Source organism: Cryptomeria japonica, chromosome 3 (assembly GCF_030272615.1).
Source record: "Cryptomeria japonica chromosome 3, Sugi_1.0, whole genome shotgun sequence".
In the NCBI taxonomy this organism is placed as follows: domain Eukaryota; kingdom Viridiplantae; phylum Streptophyta; class Pinopsida; order Cupressales; family Cupressaceae; genus Cryptomeria; species Cryptomeria japonica.
In genome coordinates, this window is record NC_081407.1 from 65015261 (window position 1) to 65030569 (window position 15309).

The 15309-nt window shown below is 33.9% G+C and overlaps 1 protein-coding gene across 2 annotated transcripts; it reads right to left on the reverse strand.

Annotated features, from left to right (window-relative positions):
- Nucleotides 1-2151: 2151 nt before the first annotated feature.
- Nucleotides 2152-11861, reverse strand: LOC131032564 (uncharacterized). 2 transcript variants are annotated; one of them, XM_057963584.2, is made up of 14 exons: nucleotides 11609-11861; nucleotides 9440-9613; nucleotides 8383-9012; nucleotides 8243-8294; nucleotides 8017-8116; nucleotides 7737-7884; nucleotides 7526-7633; nucleotides 7082-7144; nucleotides 6831-6970; nucleotides 5868-6471; nucleotides 5544-5661; nucleotides 5368-5399; nucleotides 2797-2937; nucleotides 2152-2684 (listed from the first exon to the last, which is right to left on the reverse strand). In XM_057963584.2, exons 3-14 carry the CDS (start codon nucleotides 8971-8973, stop codon nucleotides 2412-2414), a joined length of 2370 nt encoding a protein of 789 aa, XP_057819567.2. In that variant the 5' UTR covers nucleotides 8974-9012; nucleotides 9440-9613; nucleotides 11609-11861; the 3' UTR covers nucleotides 2152-2411. The 2 variants fall into 2 exon arrangements, with proteins under 2 accessions (XP_057819567.2, XP_057819562.2); XM_057963579.2 differs by lacking the exon at nucleotides 9440-9613 and having other exon boundaries at nucleotides 11609-11860.
- Nucleotides 11862-15309: the final 3448 nt, after the last annotated feature.

Genomic DNA, 15309 nt, shown 5'->3' on the forward strand with positions numbered 1-15309 from the left:
ATGCAATGTAAATCATAATATTGATCCGATGGTCGATCTTTGTATCGTGTAATGTAATTTCTATATTTATGACTTGAGGGTTGAGGGTTTAGCCAACCTTGCTATCAAGGTTGATGATTTGTATATATGTGATATATAATTTAGTGGTCAATGTGATGTCTGCATTATCAAAGAGAGTTGTATGTGCAAACAAGAGATATATCATTTGGTGAAATGTTGTGGTGAGATCAAAACTGTCATCAAACATTTGTAGATGCTACTATTGCAGTTCATTTCTTCAAGATTGTAGTTTAATTCATTTTGTAAGTCAATGAGACTTCCCTGAAAGTTGGAGCCTTTCGAGCATATATCTTTTTGGCAGTGAGCCTAGGCAGTGTGTTTGCCCATTGTAATATTTTTTACATACTACTGTAGAGTATCATCTTATTGTGAGTAGGTTCCCACTATGGTTTTTCCCTTGACCAAGTTTTCCATGTCAAAAATCTTGATGTTGTGTGTTGTGTTGTTCATTTGCTTATCTTTCAGTTACTGCAGTTTATTTGTTTGTGCTTTGGTATTTGGTTATCTAAATTCCAATGAAGAATGATTCATGTGATTTGGTGTTTAAATTTGCATTCATGTTGTGGTGGTCCAAACTTTGTAACTCATCCTTTGATTGATTTATTGAATAAATACTGATTTTCACTTTTGATATTGAATCTATATATTTCTCAACACTATATTTAATTATTATTAATTCAATAGTTTTCATTCTCATAAAACTGCCCATACTTTTAATAAAAAATATTAACCTTTATAAAATAATTGAACTTGTGTGATCATAACCATATATATTTCAATCCCATAATTGCTTATGGATTATCATTATAGAGAATACTCTTCAAAAGTTATTTTGAAACATAACCAATTCAAGTTAAGCCGCAGCATCCTTGAGCCAATTCTCAAGTTTAACCATTGCAATGCCATCCATGAAACATGGAATGGAAATTGAATGAAAATCAACTTATGAACATGAAGAAACTGCTCGCATCAAAGCGCCACGTGAACTCATTTACAATTTTGAGTAACACGAGCAAAATTCAATATCCATGCAACATGAACATAAAACATCTCAAATCCAGGAGACATTCTCAACCACTGAAGCACATGAAAAAAACACCCAAAACCTGCAATCCTAAAGAATGATTTGGTTTTCAAGCATTCAAGAGATTGATAGGCATGAACTAAAGACTAATTGAACCAAGATAATAGAAATACTAATCTCGACCTAATTTGCCTATTAAACTAAGCACATTAACAAAGCTCAAAGATGCATCATGATAAATGATAATGCTGTTTGGCTGCGCTGAACCTTCAAAACAGCTCTGTTAACTGTTTTTATCAGAGCTGTTTCATTTCTGCATATTTTTCTTATTTATTTCAATAAAATAAATGAATGATAATGCTTTACTCCAAACACAATAATAAATCTACATCTTTAAGGGTGTCCGATGTCCACTAGATAGTTTGGTTAAAAGAAGGCATTGAATGTCCATCATTCAAGCATTGAAATTCCAAAAAGCACAATCCTTGCAAGAATTAATAAACACTCTTCACAAAACTGTCTATCCAGCACCCATATTATAGCATTGACTGTGTTTAATAATTAATTAATAATTAAAATATAACATTGACTGTGTTTAATAATTAATTAATAATTAAAATATAACAGATGTTTATATTTCAATTGATTTTTAAAACACAATCAATGATACAATATTGATGCTAGATAGACGTTGCCCTTCGATAATGAGATTAATAATTAAGTAGACCCTAATGAACAAGTGGCAACGTAAGGTCGAGATATAATTCAAGAATTTCAACCCAAATGGATACAAAGCATCTAAATTGAAGACCAGTTCTCCAATATAAAGCCCTTCATACTAAATCATTGAAACTCTACATCTGAAAAAAGAATTCGATGGCAAAAATCGTTACCCCTTAAATAATGAAATAGAAGTCAGCATTAACAGGGAAACAACAAAACGGGCAAAAACATGAAAAGCAATAGACAAAATGACTAAAGAAATTAACTAAAAGCAAGCCTCTTTATCTAGTCTAGACAACAAAACAAATCTATTTATTTTCTTGGTGATAAGAGACACGATGGCAAGAATAAAGAAGAGCAAAATTAACCAACCCGCGTTAACATACAATAACCTCGAGAGCTTTACAGCAGCAGCGGTAAGGTCATTATTAACAGCATAAACAGCATGGAACTCACATATGTTCAAGAAATTTGCATTGCCCGTCACGCCACCAATAAATGGATGTGAAAATAGACCAATCCATTTAAATCATGGCAAGCTTGTATGCTCTGAAGGTTGAAGAAACAATTATACCCACCATTTCAATTAATACTCATACTTTATTTACTTCTTTAGTGATGTAAAGGATCTGAAGGCAGCAAAGTGTGACATTGTATTGGCAGGCCTGTTATCTTGGGGTCCATTTGTGTTTCTGCTCTGCAAAGTCCTATCCATATCAGAAGTCTGACGGCGAAGAATTTCAAAGAGAGAGGGACCCGTGCCAGATACATTTGCATCTTTTGCTGCCTTATTTCCTGATTTGTTCCTTTTAAACTTGCCTTGGGTCGAAGACATTTTGTTCACATTATTTGTAGAGTACTCATTTTCCTTCTGAGCCTACATTTCCAAGCACCAAGCCCTCCAACTTGTTATGAAACACTGGCAATTCCAAATTCAATCATGTAACTATCTTGCTATAATTCAATATTCAAAATGATAGGTTGCTTACCATATCTTCTTGGTTTTCAGTTTTTGAAATGCTGTGCCTGCTATTGCTGTCATCCCGACCAAATATGTAAGATCTAGAACCTCCTAAACTTTGCTTGTGTGATGTCTGTAATGTTGAGCTTGTTCTACCCAGGAAAGATGACTGCAGAAGAAATTTAATATGGTCAATCTACCGACATTTTACAACCTCAAATCTTGATTTTTTAATTGACAAAGCGACGTCATTATGAACAATTGTCTTATACATGTAAATAATTGTGAGATGAAAAGTTGACTTTACATGCAGTTATGTTTTCCAAGATTCTGGTATAAGATAACAATAATATTTTTGATTTTTCTGTTCATGTTCATGAAAATGAGATGTTTTATGTTCATGTTGCATAGATTCTGGGATAAGATGACAATACTGTTTTTCCAAGATTCTGGAATAAGATGACAACAATGTTTTCCAAGATTCTGGGATAAGATGAGAATGATAAGACTGATGGAGATAGGATGGCAATAGTATTTTTCTGATTTTGGAAGAATCGAAGATGTGTGGGGGAGGGAAGTGGGCAGAGCAGAGGGTGCCGGCAATAATAATTGTCAGAATTGTATTACAGAAAAGGACAGTTAATTGTGAACATACGTATAGTAGAATAATATTAATAATGTGTTTTATAATCTTCAATTGATAACTTAAATTGTTAAATTTTATTAACAATTTTAAGGAAACAAAATTCAAATAGTCAAATATTGAATGAAAAAAAATTTAATCTTGATCATTAAAAAATGAAAATAAATAAATAAATAAAATAATAAAATAGTAATGTAAAATTGTAAATATTAATACATATGCATGCATGCACGTATAGATAGATGCATAGGTATAGGTATATGTATATGTATAATGTATAATGTATAATGTATATCTGTTTGTTAATTATCAACGATCATAAAATCAAGCGTTTCGAAATGCCCCCTTTATTCTTTAATTTTGCATCCTTTTTGTTTCAGTTAACTGTTCAAGTAGGGAATACCAAGATGTCCCTCAATGCCCCAGGGATATCAAGATGTAAGTAGCACCTCCAGTACACAAAACATCACGGGGATGCCAAAAAAAATCATAACGTCCCCAGAGAATGAGAAAATGTAGAAAAAGAAGGGATGCTTGGGGACATCCCCTCAAAAAAAAAAATTCCCTAATCATTTGGCACAGCCCCAGAAGACTTGGGATGTTTCCCTGTGGAACATTGAGAATCAGGGATCAGTTCAAATTCTCGGAAAGAAAAACTAGGCAACATCTGCTGTAGCAGCAGAATTGTAAGTTTGTCACCAAAATAAATTGTATAGAAGTCAGGCTTCTGGCTACTTTGCACTGCCTAATATGTCCAAGCAGATCACAAGAAGGTAGCTTCCAAAACAAATTTGAGTACTCAAGTTATACGTATAATTCTATAATTATTTCAAGGTACCCTACAGTATGCTATGTTTAAATTTTAAAATAACAAAATTTAGTGGCTCAAATCAAATTTAATGTGATGCTCTTCTTATCAGGATTTAAGATTTCCCATGAAGTCATTCAAGGTGATTTAGATAAAGAGTTTTCAACTAAAAATACAAAATGAATGAGGATGTTTTCACCAAGATCAATCAGGATTCCACAACAACTTAAGGTGAAATACATAGTGAGAACAGGAAACAGGATTTTTCTTTCGTTTAAGATCTTATTTGAAAATTGAGAGATTTTATGAACATTCACTAATGGGTATCTGTGATGCAGATTATTTTCAGATCCTGCAAATAAACAAACTCTGTTTTGTATAACAAAGGAAATAAGCATAATAAGCATAATAGGACAGAAATTAACAAGAAATAAAAATAAAAAATAAAAATATCAGGCTGCATTACCCTTCCCTACTGAAAATTACATCTCAAAAACCATTATCCTACGATTCTTGCGATTCCTTATTATTCAATCGAATGACTTCTTAACAGAAAGAAGCAACCCCCTAAATTGATTTCTATTAGACATGCCAAATAACAGCAACTCAAACAGAAACTAATCGGATCTTAAATTCACTCCTTCAAGGACTCATATAATAGCAGCAGACTGTGGAGCTAATTGGCAGTCAGCGTCCTGATTTTCAGGAGTCCATTTGCATCAATCTGTATATTTATGCCAGCCTCGCAAACTTTTCATGCCTATGTACAGTTAGATGTGAATTTAAACAAGCAAAACAAAATAATATATCTTGTCAACTTGAGTAAAAATTATCCTCTCCAAGAATGCTCTCGTTACGAAACGACGGAGACAATTCCAATAATGATTACTATTGTAAATGACCAAGCAGGTAGTCAGTTTCTAATAAGAGAATTGTCAACTGATGCAAACCTATGAGGGAAAGGAGCTAATCACTAATCAAAATATCAGACAAGGAACGGGTAAGTCTTGCTAGCCCAACCAAAAGCCACTCAATTGAATCTTATTTGAAGACTAAACACCAGATTAAAAAACACAAACAGAGAGAAAATGAGACCGAAAAAATGGACAAATAATTAAGATGTCTACATAAAAGTATGTTTTCCTCACCTTTGAAGAGGTATTGCTGTTTCCTCCAGAGCCTAAAATTTCATCGAACATGACATGCAATACGAAGTTTGGAAAGTTACAAGACCTCATTATGAACAGCACTGTATATAACAATATACCCAAAAAAAATAACGAAAACAAAAACTCATGGCAGTATAATCCATAAAACTCCTTACCTGATGAAGTTTTTGGTTTCTTCTTGCCATTCGGTGCAATATTCACTTTCTTGATAAGACCAAAAATCTCTCTTGAAGTTTCATCATCTCCTGGAGCTAAAAATACTTCTTGTTCCTCCTGATATGAAAGCAAAAAGAAATGTCTTTATTAAAATTAAAAATGAATGGTTATGGATTTGCAACTTCCAGAGAACTATTAGACAGGACCAGAAAATTTAGACTTTGTCAAAATCTGGTACCACATTGACCAATTAACTATTATTCACCATTTGAAAACACATAAGGTGTTGCCCACCTATCAAAGTAGAAGGAAAAACTACTTACAGACTCCTGGAGCATTCGTGCACGCATAAATCTTTCTTCCACTTCCTCATCCTCTGAGGACACAAAAACATCATCGTCACCAACATCGTCTACAGTTGTTCTTAGAGGTGGCTCCTCTGTATCAGAGTCACTATTCTCATGTTTAGATTCTTCCGAATCAGAGCTGTGATGGCCTATTTTATCATCACAATCAACTGTGTCATCTCCATGGTCACGAAATGCAATATCATCATCCTCATTAAGAAGTGCTGTTTTCCGGGTTGGATGACCTTTGCACTTCCCACCACCTCCTAACCTTAACAATATGTCATTAGTTGCAGCGGCATCTTGCTGTTCAAGCCATTTGCGATGAAGCTCATCACGCATACTTTGATCTTGAGGCTGTTCTTCAGCAGTGGCCACAATATCCTTTAAGTCTTCATTTTCATCACCATCAGAGTCATCCTCTTCACCCTGCCCCACTAGAACATCCTCATCTTCGTCTTCAGCTTCATCGTCAACAAATGCCTTCACTGGAGCACCTTTACTGTACAGAAATGATGCTTCAGCTGGCTTGCTTGGTGAGGGATCAACATTTTCCTTGTTGTCATCTTCATCAAACAATCTGATGGGAAGCAAAACCCTTGGGTTAAATAGTTTTATAAAAATAATATTTACTTCGTCATTATCAAAGGGATTGAACACAGCATTCTTAAGCCAGATCCTGGTCACTAATCTAACAATACATGAAACTTATTGGCAAGTACCCCTTGAAAATGCATTTAAAGGATAACCAAGTATGTACCTTCTATAAGAGTAAGGGAAGAATAAAATCAGTTCGTTGATATAAAACCTAGCTTATTGTTGTATGCTTACATCCTACAATTAAAAACTGAGAACTTACTATAAAATCTCCATAGAGAAAGATGAGAAATACAGGATAACCAAAATAAGGGGTATAGAACCAGAATTTTTCATGCTTACTCATCGTCATCAGGATGTGAATCAAGCTTCAAGTTCATGCTCAACAAAGCTGGATCAACATCCTCGTTGTCTTGGTTGCTATCATCGGGATTTTGCTCTAGATCCTCCCCGGAGCTCAGCTGAGAATCGCAAAAAAGGTCCTGTAGAAATCGTATCAATTAAGGAGTGAGACTTCCAAACAATTCTAAGCACAAATAAGAAACTTCTTTTAAACTCTGGAAAGCAACACTTCAAAAATTTTAAATCAAAACCTGCGTGTCCTCGACTGGTGCTCGAAATCCACCGGAGGTGTTGGGAGTATCTTCCTTTTCAGCCTGCACAGTCATTGAGGATAAGCCAACATCCAAATAATATCATTCAGGTGCGGCCTCTCACTTCTCTCCAATTAAACAAAAAAACTCATGCTTTTTCTATGGCCACTGATTTTCCTGTGAAAGTTTCTAAGTACGTTACGCAATCGTACTAGAGCCTTGGACAATTAGCCGACCTTGGTCTAAAAGATAACTCAAATCCATACACACTTTCTTGCTCAGTGATATCACTCACACCACCCAGGGCATATATAATCATGAAAACAACAGACAAAAGAAAGCATAGATAGACTGCCATAGACAGACCATAGCTAATATCGCAATGCTATGGGAAAAACGCAAACGCCACGAATCTCTGTTAAAGCCTTCAGAGGCAGTACTCACCTTCTCAGCTAGGCTTGTTTCACCACAATTTTCAGGTGTCCTAGGGATGCCATTGTCATTATTAAATGGGGCAGCAAAATTGGCTGCTTCTGAATTTTCTGTTTTTTTCTGAAGCAAAGAGAATCATTTATTGAATGTTATCATGAAATTATCCTGTCGAGATAAAAAATAAAAATAATGTACTTTCACTCTAACATCTTAGCAAATTCACCTCAAATTGAGATTGCTCCTGTAATGTACTATCTTTTTCTTCATCGTCATCTGAAGATCCCATATCATGGCCGTCTTCTGAAAATTCCTCAGAAGATGTGTCCTCATATCCAGATCCTTTTGACATTTCAGCAAACCCCTTTCCACCTCTGTTTCAAACCATTGAGTAAAATGAATGTTAAAGAAAAATATTTTAGAGTTAAATTTCATTTGAAGTCTTTCATAAACACAACCAAACAGAAAGCATTTTGAAATACATTCCGGTTTTATGTCACCCTCACCTTTGCTGAAGTTGGAGCTTTCGAAGACGGATCTTCTCGAGTACAGATGAAATTGGTTTGTTGATAGTTGGTTGTGGTTTGAAAGATGCATCCGGAGTTTCTAATGGTAATAAATAAAAAATCAGAAAGTTTCTCCTGATTTATTTTTCCATCAAAGAAAAGGGAAAGGGGAAGACCATTCACAGTAAACTGGAGAGAATTAGAAACAATTGACAACTATTCAAACCTCGCAAAAGCCGCTGGGATTCAGCATGGATCATCTCAAGTTCAGACTTCTTCTGCAAAGCCAAAAAAACCCAAATGAAACAAAATATTTGAGAAGAAAATCAAAAGAGGCTCAGTAGATCTATAGCTAGAGAGCTACACCTTTTTCTTAACATGCTTTTCCTCTGCATTTAATGACTTGGAATCTGATTTTGAATTCTTCTTGGAATCCTTTCTCCTCTTGTTTTTATTTTTCTTTAGAGGGGTTGAAGCTGCTTTTCCCAAGTCTTGGGTAGTTTCCACTACACATTCATCTGTACCCTCAGGGTTCTTCAGATCTTCATTATCCTTATTTATTTCAGGGAAGCAATTTTCAGTCGAATTGTTTGTGTTTATGTGCGGTTCTTTTTCCATGTCGCTATCAGCAACTTGATTCTTTTCTCTTATTTCATCCTCTTTGTCTACTTCATCAACTGAGTTGTTAGAGCTTTGTTGGCTAATCCACTCTTCTTCTTCATTATATAGGCTCGGTGAACTAGTTTTCAACAACTGATCATTGCTCTCCAACTCATTACTTTTCATGTAGTCCATGGGGTCACCAAAATCATTACTCTCTTTTGCATTGTTACTAGGGGTCTCCCTTGCTCTCTTCAACCGCTTCAGCTTTCTTCGAGGAATGGGAGACGCCTCTTTAGCCACAAAAAGTATATCATCTTCATCACTGTCAAAGGAGATTGTGCGACTCTGGCTCATTTTCACGTCTCTTCCAAGTCCACGGGATAACAAAAGAACCTACACTCCAAAATCTTAAATCAGTTTATTTTCATATACCCTGCATGTTTTTTTAATATCATATAGGGAATAAATCTTACATTCTACCAAAGTATCAAATAATGATACCCAGAGACATGTATAAAACACTCAGCCAACTGCCAAAAAAGCATAGCTTCTGGCAGGAACCCTATATGGCTTATGCCTCCTATATAGTCCTGCTTGTTCTCAAGGAAGACAACCGAAGTCCTTAAACAAACAAAACTTCCCAAGAGGTAGATTTTGTAACACACCAATTAGCATATTTTAAATTATTTCTCAAGACAAGGGAATAGCCACTTGCCAAACAATCAAGAATTGAGATACCAAAAACATAATGCATTTTATTTTTTCTAGATTTGTTCTTATATTTGAGCCAGTGAGGCTTTGGATTCAAATGCTAACTCACACTTAAGAGGACCCTAAAGTTAAAAAGCTTGGTTGAAGAGAAATCCTCAGAAGTTGAAAGTCACACAATCTATATGACTGAGAGATTGTTTTGTATTGCAGGAGGAATCACCCCAGCCCTCCAAATGTTAAAGAGCCCAAAAGTCTTGCCACCACAAAACCAACAAGCCTGTTGCTGAAAGACAAAAAGGAATGCCAGATAAATGAGAAAGAGCTAAACTTTGTATGGAAATGCAGACAAGAGCATCAAAATTATGGAAAGATCCCATGCATACAAGAAATGTGTTGCAAATAAGTTGGTACCATGGCTTCAGTAACATACAGATCAAATATTTCAGCAGCGTAAACAAAAAAATAGTTTTGAAAGCAATAATACAATATGTCCATTGGAGTGTGATCTAGCAGTAAGATGGGTCGCTTTGCACAAAGCCAGCCCAGGTTCAAAACCCACAAAACCTGCCCTTCAGTCATAGTATTATCTATGTAAATTGTTGATGTAACAGAGGAGTCGAGTTACAGTCAACCCAAGATTCAATCAACAGATTAAAAATGTGAGATATTATGTTATAAAAATTATGATAATAATACTGCATGAAAGAGATGAACTTCCCTAAAGAAAGAAACACATGCGGACTTTTGTGAAACCAAAGAAAGGAAAACTTGTCTATGGGGATCATGTTTTTTACTGTGCAACAATGGTTGTTTCAGGGTGAAGGTATTACTATTGCCACAAACAAAGTAACCTGCCTAAAATTCTGAGGATAATTTGTGAGTGAGAAAGATGTAGAACAAGATCTGAAAGAACTGAAAATTGAATTGGGTTTCTACCAACTATACATTTTTCCTGAACCAAATTAACTGGATTCAAATTCTCTTGATAAAAACAAAATCCGAAAAAATGATGCTGCCACAGTTAGAGATTCAGACCTATTGCCAAACTTGCCAAACCAAAATAACCCATTTAAATATTCTTTTCGTGAAGAGTGGATGTAGTAGAGGAGTTGAATTTCAGCGAAGACGTGCAATCAGCAAAGGTTCTATTATTGCTACATAACAATAGTAATCTGCCTGAAATTCTAAGGAGAGTTTGTGAACGAGAAGAAGCACAAAATGTGAAGGGACTGAAAGCTGAAATAAGTGCTCTACCCCCTACGCATTTTTCCTAAGCTAAATTAAATGGTTTCAGAATATCTTGAAGAAAACAAAAAACAAAAAAATATCGCTGGCATAGAGAGAGATTCAAAAACCGAGTATCGTCTAACCAAAATAGCCTGTTTAAATTTCTGAGAAAAGCGTCAAAATGGGACGGTAAAAACACAGCATATGGAATTGAAAATTAATTGGATACTCTGCTAATTTATTTATTTTGTAAAATCAAACTTATAGCCTCTAATGCAATTTAAAAACAAAATAAAGGGTATAAAATGATGGGCACCTAGAAGGACACTCCTCCAAAAACCAAAAGGCCTACCTAGATTCTGAGAAGAGTTTGGAAATGAAAGGAAGAGGCAGAAGATATGGACTGAAAATTTAAATGCCTACTTTGCTTAAATCAAATTAATCAATTCAACCATTCTCAGCATAAACACAAATTTAATACAAAAATAATGGGGGACTCAGAAAAGAGAATATTGCCACAAAGTAAATTTAAAAGAAAAATATAAACCATAAATAGTGAGGCCTGCTTGAGAATGAGAAGAAAGAGGCAGATAATGTGAAATTAAAGCTGAAACAAATGTGCTGCTAACTAAATCAAATCAAATATTTTAAACGATTTGGCAAATAAACTCGGTTAAAAGTGGAAAATTTCCACTGAGAGAGATGCAGAGCGATGATACTGCGACAGAAAAATAACCTTACCTAAAGATATGACAAAAGCTCGGAATAGGTAGAAAAAATCGTAAGATCTGAAACTGAAACTGAAACGAGTAATATTCCGTAATATCTTTTATGTAAATAGAATTGAATGATAATTTCAACTAAAATGGATACCCTTGGTAGATTGTTTTTGGTAATCAAAACAAAAGGAGATGAAAACTAAAATGGGCTTTCTGCTTATTGCCTCCTTTTTGCAAATCAGATAAAATGGTGACAAAAACTGAAACGGGTATTCTAGCCCAAAAGAAAAAAATATGATCGGTTTCGTGCGCAAACAGAAAAACCTGCGTACCTTGACAATTTGGGCTGAGCGGACTATGAATGCAACCGTTACTTGAAATCAGATGGATATGTAGAAGCTTGAAGAGGGTGAGATCTGGTGATCCATAAACGGAAAAAAAATCGGAATTTAGAGCTGGAACACCTGCGCATTTTAATTAGTGCGATTATGATTTTGCAGGGGCCAGCATAAGCATTAAGCAAGGGGATCCCAGGCTTAACACAGGTAAGTGCTACGGGCATCGTAAGATCCCCCGCGCGTAAAAAATAAATAAAGATTGGGCAAAATTCAAACTGTGGCGCCAAAACAAAATCAACTTGAAATGATCTGATTTTTCTTTTAATATTTCTTTACTTGCGTATTCGGAAAAATCTATGTAAAGTGAGAGATCATTTTTCATGTGTTTATTTTAAATAGATTTTTTATTGAAGTGAAATAGCAATCTCTAGAATCATATATGTGATCTTTTTATATAGATTTTTTTAAAATTAAATATATTGTTTTTTAGTTATTTGTTTACATTATTTTATTTTATTTTTTAATTATTTTTTAGTATTATAAAAAAATTAAAAACTAAAATTAAATTATGTTATTTGATAAATAAATTAATAAATAATTATGTATTTCATAAATAAAAATATAATAAATAATTTATAAAAGACATTGGTTACTAACATGTTAATTATTTCTCTATATTAATTAATTATTTAATTAATCTAATTTTATTCCTCCAAATTAATATTCATCTTTTTCATCATAAAAAAAATTTCAATTTCTATCTTAATTATTTAATCAATTGACCATTCCCCTTTGAATTAATTAAATAATTTTATATTTAATTAATTATGACTATTTACTTTATCAAACAATTTTTATTGTTCAATTAAAATCAATTTCTATTTTCGCATAATTAAATAATTTAATTTTGTTAAATTATTTAATAATCTAATTACGTCCTCCAAATTAAATTAATCTCTTAAATTTATTTAATTTAACCAAATTCTCTCCAAGTCAAATATTCTTTTATTTTTTCTTTATTTCCATTTCATTTGGATTTTCAAAAATTCTCTCCAAGTCAAATATTCTTTTATTTTTTCTTTATTTCCATTTCATTTGGCATTTTTGAAAATCTAAATTCAAATCAAATGACATTTCATTCTAATTTCTTACATCACATGTCAAAATTATAACTGCCACTAACTTTGAGTCTAACTCTCAATCACCTTTTTCTAATTGACTAATCAATTTAGCTAACTGATAAATCAATTCGGTCTTTTAATCAGTTAAGTCAGTAAACTATTCAATCAAATTCTCTGTCAAATCAATTAAACTAGTTAACTTCTTAATCAGATGGACAGTTAAGATGCGCAATTCTCTCCCACCAACTTGTCACATGAAATCTCGACCATTGATCAATTATGTTCTCAAATGAATCTCAACCATTCAAACAATCTTTCCAAAATCTATAAATCCGGCAATGATCCTTCTTTTTCAACAACCACTATCTTCAAATTCTTGCATCTTCATATTGCAAGTTTTCATAGTGCAACTCTAAGAGCCAACATCTCGCAAGAAGCAGAGGAACTATAGAAGCATTATATTTGGTTTCATCGGGGGTTTTTAGATGTTTTGTTTTATTTCACATTGTTGAATCTATTATATTTAAGTTTTTATTGGTGTTATGTTTGGAATTTAATTAATTGGATTGGGTTTAGTGGTTACTTGTGAATCTAGTTAAAAATGATGAATTCTCTCATATAAATTTCTAGTGGACCTGACATGAATGTAATAGCATTCTATTTTTTTAATTTTTATGTGTTTTGCAAGTATAGATTCAAGATTTCGCAAGTGATTCCAGATTTTTGCATTTGCAACGTAGATTTTTGCGTTCATAACAAATCAATTTTGAAATCGCTTCAAGAATTCCGCAATTGTCTTCATTATATTTCTCATTTGATCAACAAAGATTCCACATTTCTTGTCTACAATTTTGCATTCATCAAGTATAGTAGATAGGTATTGTATATGGTGAAAATGGATGATGATAAACTATTGTAAAACCATAAAGATCCAACCACAAACAATCTAGGTCCTACAATGAAACATTCAACAATACCAATAGAGATACCTAAGATCATGTAAATCAACAAAATAAAACAATATTACCACTCACATGTCAAGTAGGCTTTCAATCTCCATTGTCTCCTATCTCCATTGATCTTGTTTGATGTAGTTGCTCTCAGATTTTATGTGTGCACAAGACCTCAACAAAGCACCAATTGTGGTTGATAGCTTGATCGCGAGAAGGCTTAATTGGCGCAATCATTAGGGTTGAAAAGGAAGAGGGAATCCTCTTATATAGAGAACACTTGTAAGAAAAGGAAGGATAAGATTAAGAGATGTAAAGGTAAATGGTCGGCTAGGATTAAAGGGTAGGTAGAAGAAATAATTAAATGATAAAGGGGTTAGGTAAGAGAAGAATTAAGAGATGAATGACATGTGTCATGGGTAGAAAAGGCTAATGAATTAATTTAATAAATAAAAATTTATTTAATTAATAGAGGATGTGGGATCAATGAAATAAATAAAATATTTATTTAATTTAAGAAAAAGACAATTTAAATAAATAAAAGTATTTATTTAAATGAGGAAAGGCTTGGAAAAGGATTTATGAATTAATTAAATAAATAAAAGATCTATTTAATTAATAGAAGACTTAGGATAAAAGGACAATTTTAGGTGTCTACATTTTGCCTCTCTTTGAAACAATGCAACTTGTCGCGTTGGCTCAAAGAAGATAAATTGATACAAAGTTGCCCCAAGATGGGAATGATGTGCCCCCTCGAGAGATTGGATGAAAATGTTTGAAAAGATCATAGACAATCTTTTGATAAGAAAGAAAGGCTAGAAAGGACTGACAAGATAGGGTGACAAGGTCACGCAGGAAAAAAACTGACTCAAGAGGAATCAACAGAATCGTGTCTCTATCTTAAAAGGCCAAAATTGATAGTTTTGTGATGAACATAAGCTATCAATTAGATAAGTTGCTAAGAGGATTCACTCAAATAGGTGCCCTGGGGAAGACAAACTGAAAACAAGGCTAGAATTGACAATTTTGTGATAAACATACATTGCCAATTGGATAAGTTATTGAGAGAATTCACTCAACAAATGCCCCAAACAGGTAGGTTTGCTAAGATGAATGTAGGATAAGGCATCGAATTTGATAGAATCTGGCGAGTGCTTTAGCAAGATAGGATATAGTGCAACGTGACAAACATATACACTAGGATGCAGCGCCGTGTGATAGACACAAGCACTAGAATAGAGTCTGATGAGCAACACCATGTGATGGACATATGTACCACTAGGCTAGGATAGGATAAGATAAGCAGTATTATGTGATGAACATGAGTACCACTAGGATTGACACGATTGATTTGATTGGATGCAAGAGTACTTACCCCAGATTGAGTCTAGAGAGAGATTCACTGTATCATATCAGTTATGAACAAATTTGATTGTCGAGGACCGCATCGCGATCAAGGCAATGGGATTGAGACACATTATGTATATGCCTGAGATTTGGGCAAACACAAGACTATTAACTGCTTTGGTGAAAAGATGGTCCCATAGGGTCTGAAAGAGGGAACATACGAGATGATCCAGGGGCTGGTCCTTCGAGGCTAGCTGGCTCTGAGGGAGGGTCTTCA

Bases quoted from the DNA above. Each gene is read 5' to 3' on its own strand.
- LOC131032564 (XM_057963584.2), bottom strand. From the start codon at position 8,973: ATGAGCCAGAGTCGCACAATCTCCTTTGACAGTGATGAAGATGATATA. The intron at 7,145-7,525 runs GTGAGTACTGCC...ATGACTGTGCAG, and splicing joins AAACAAGCCTAGCTGAGAAG to GCTGAAAAGGAAGATACTCC. The intron at 5,400-5,543 runs GTAAGGAGTTTT...ATGAAATTTTAG, and splicing joins GAAACCAAAAACTTCATCAG to GCTCTGGAGGAAACAGCAAT.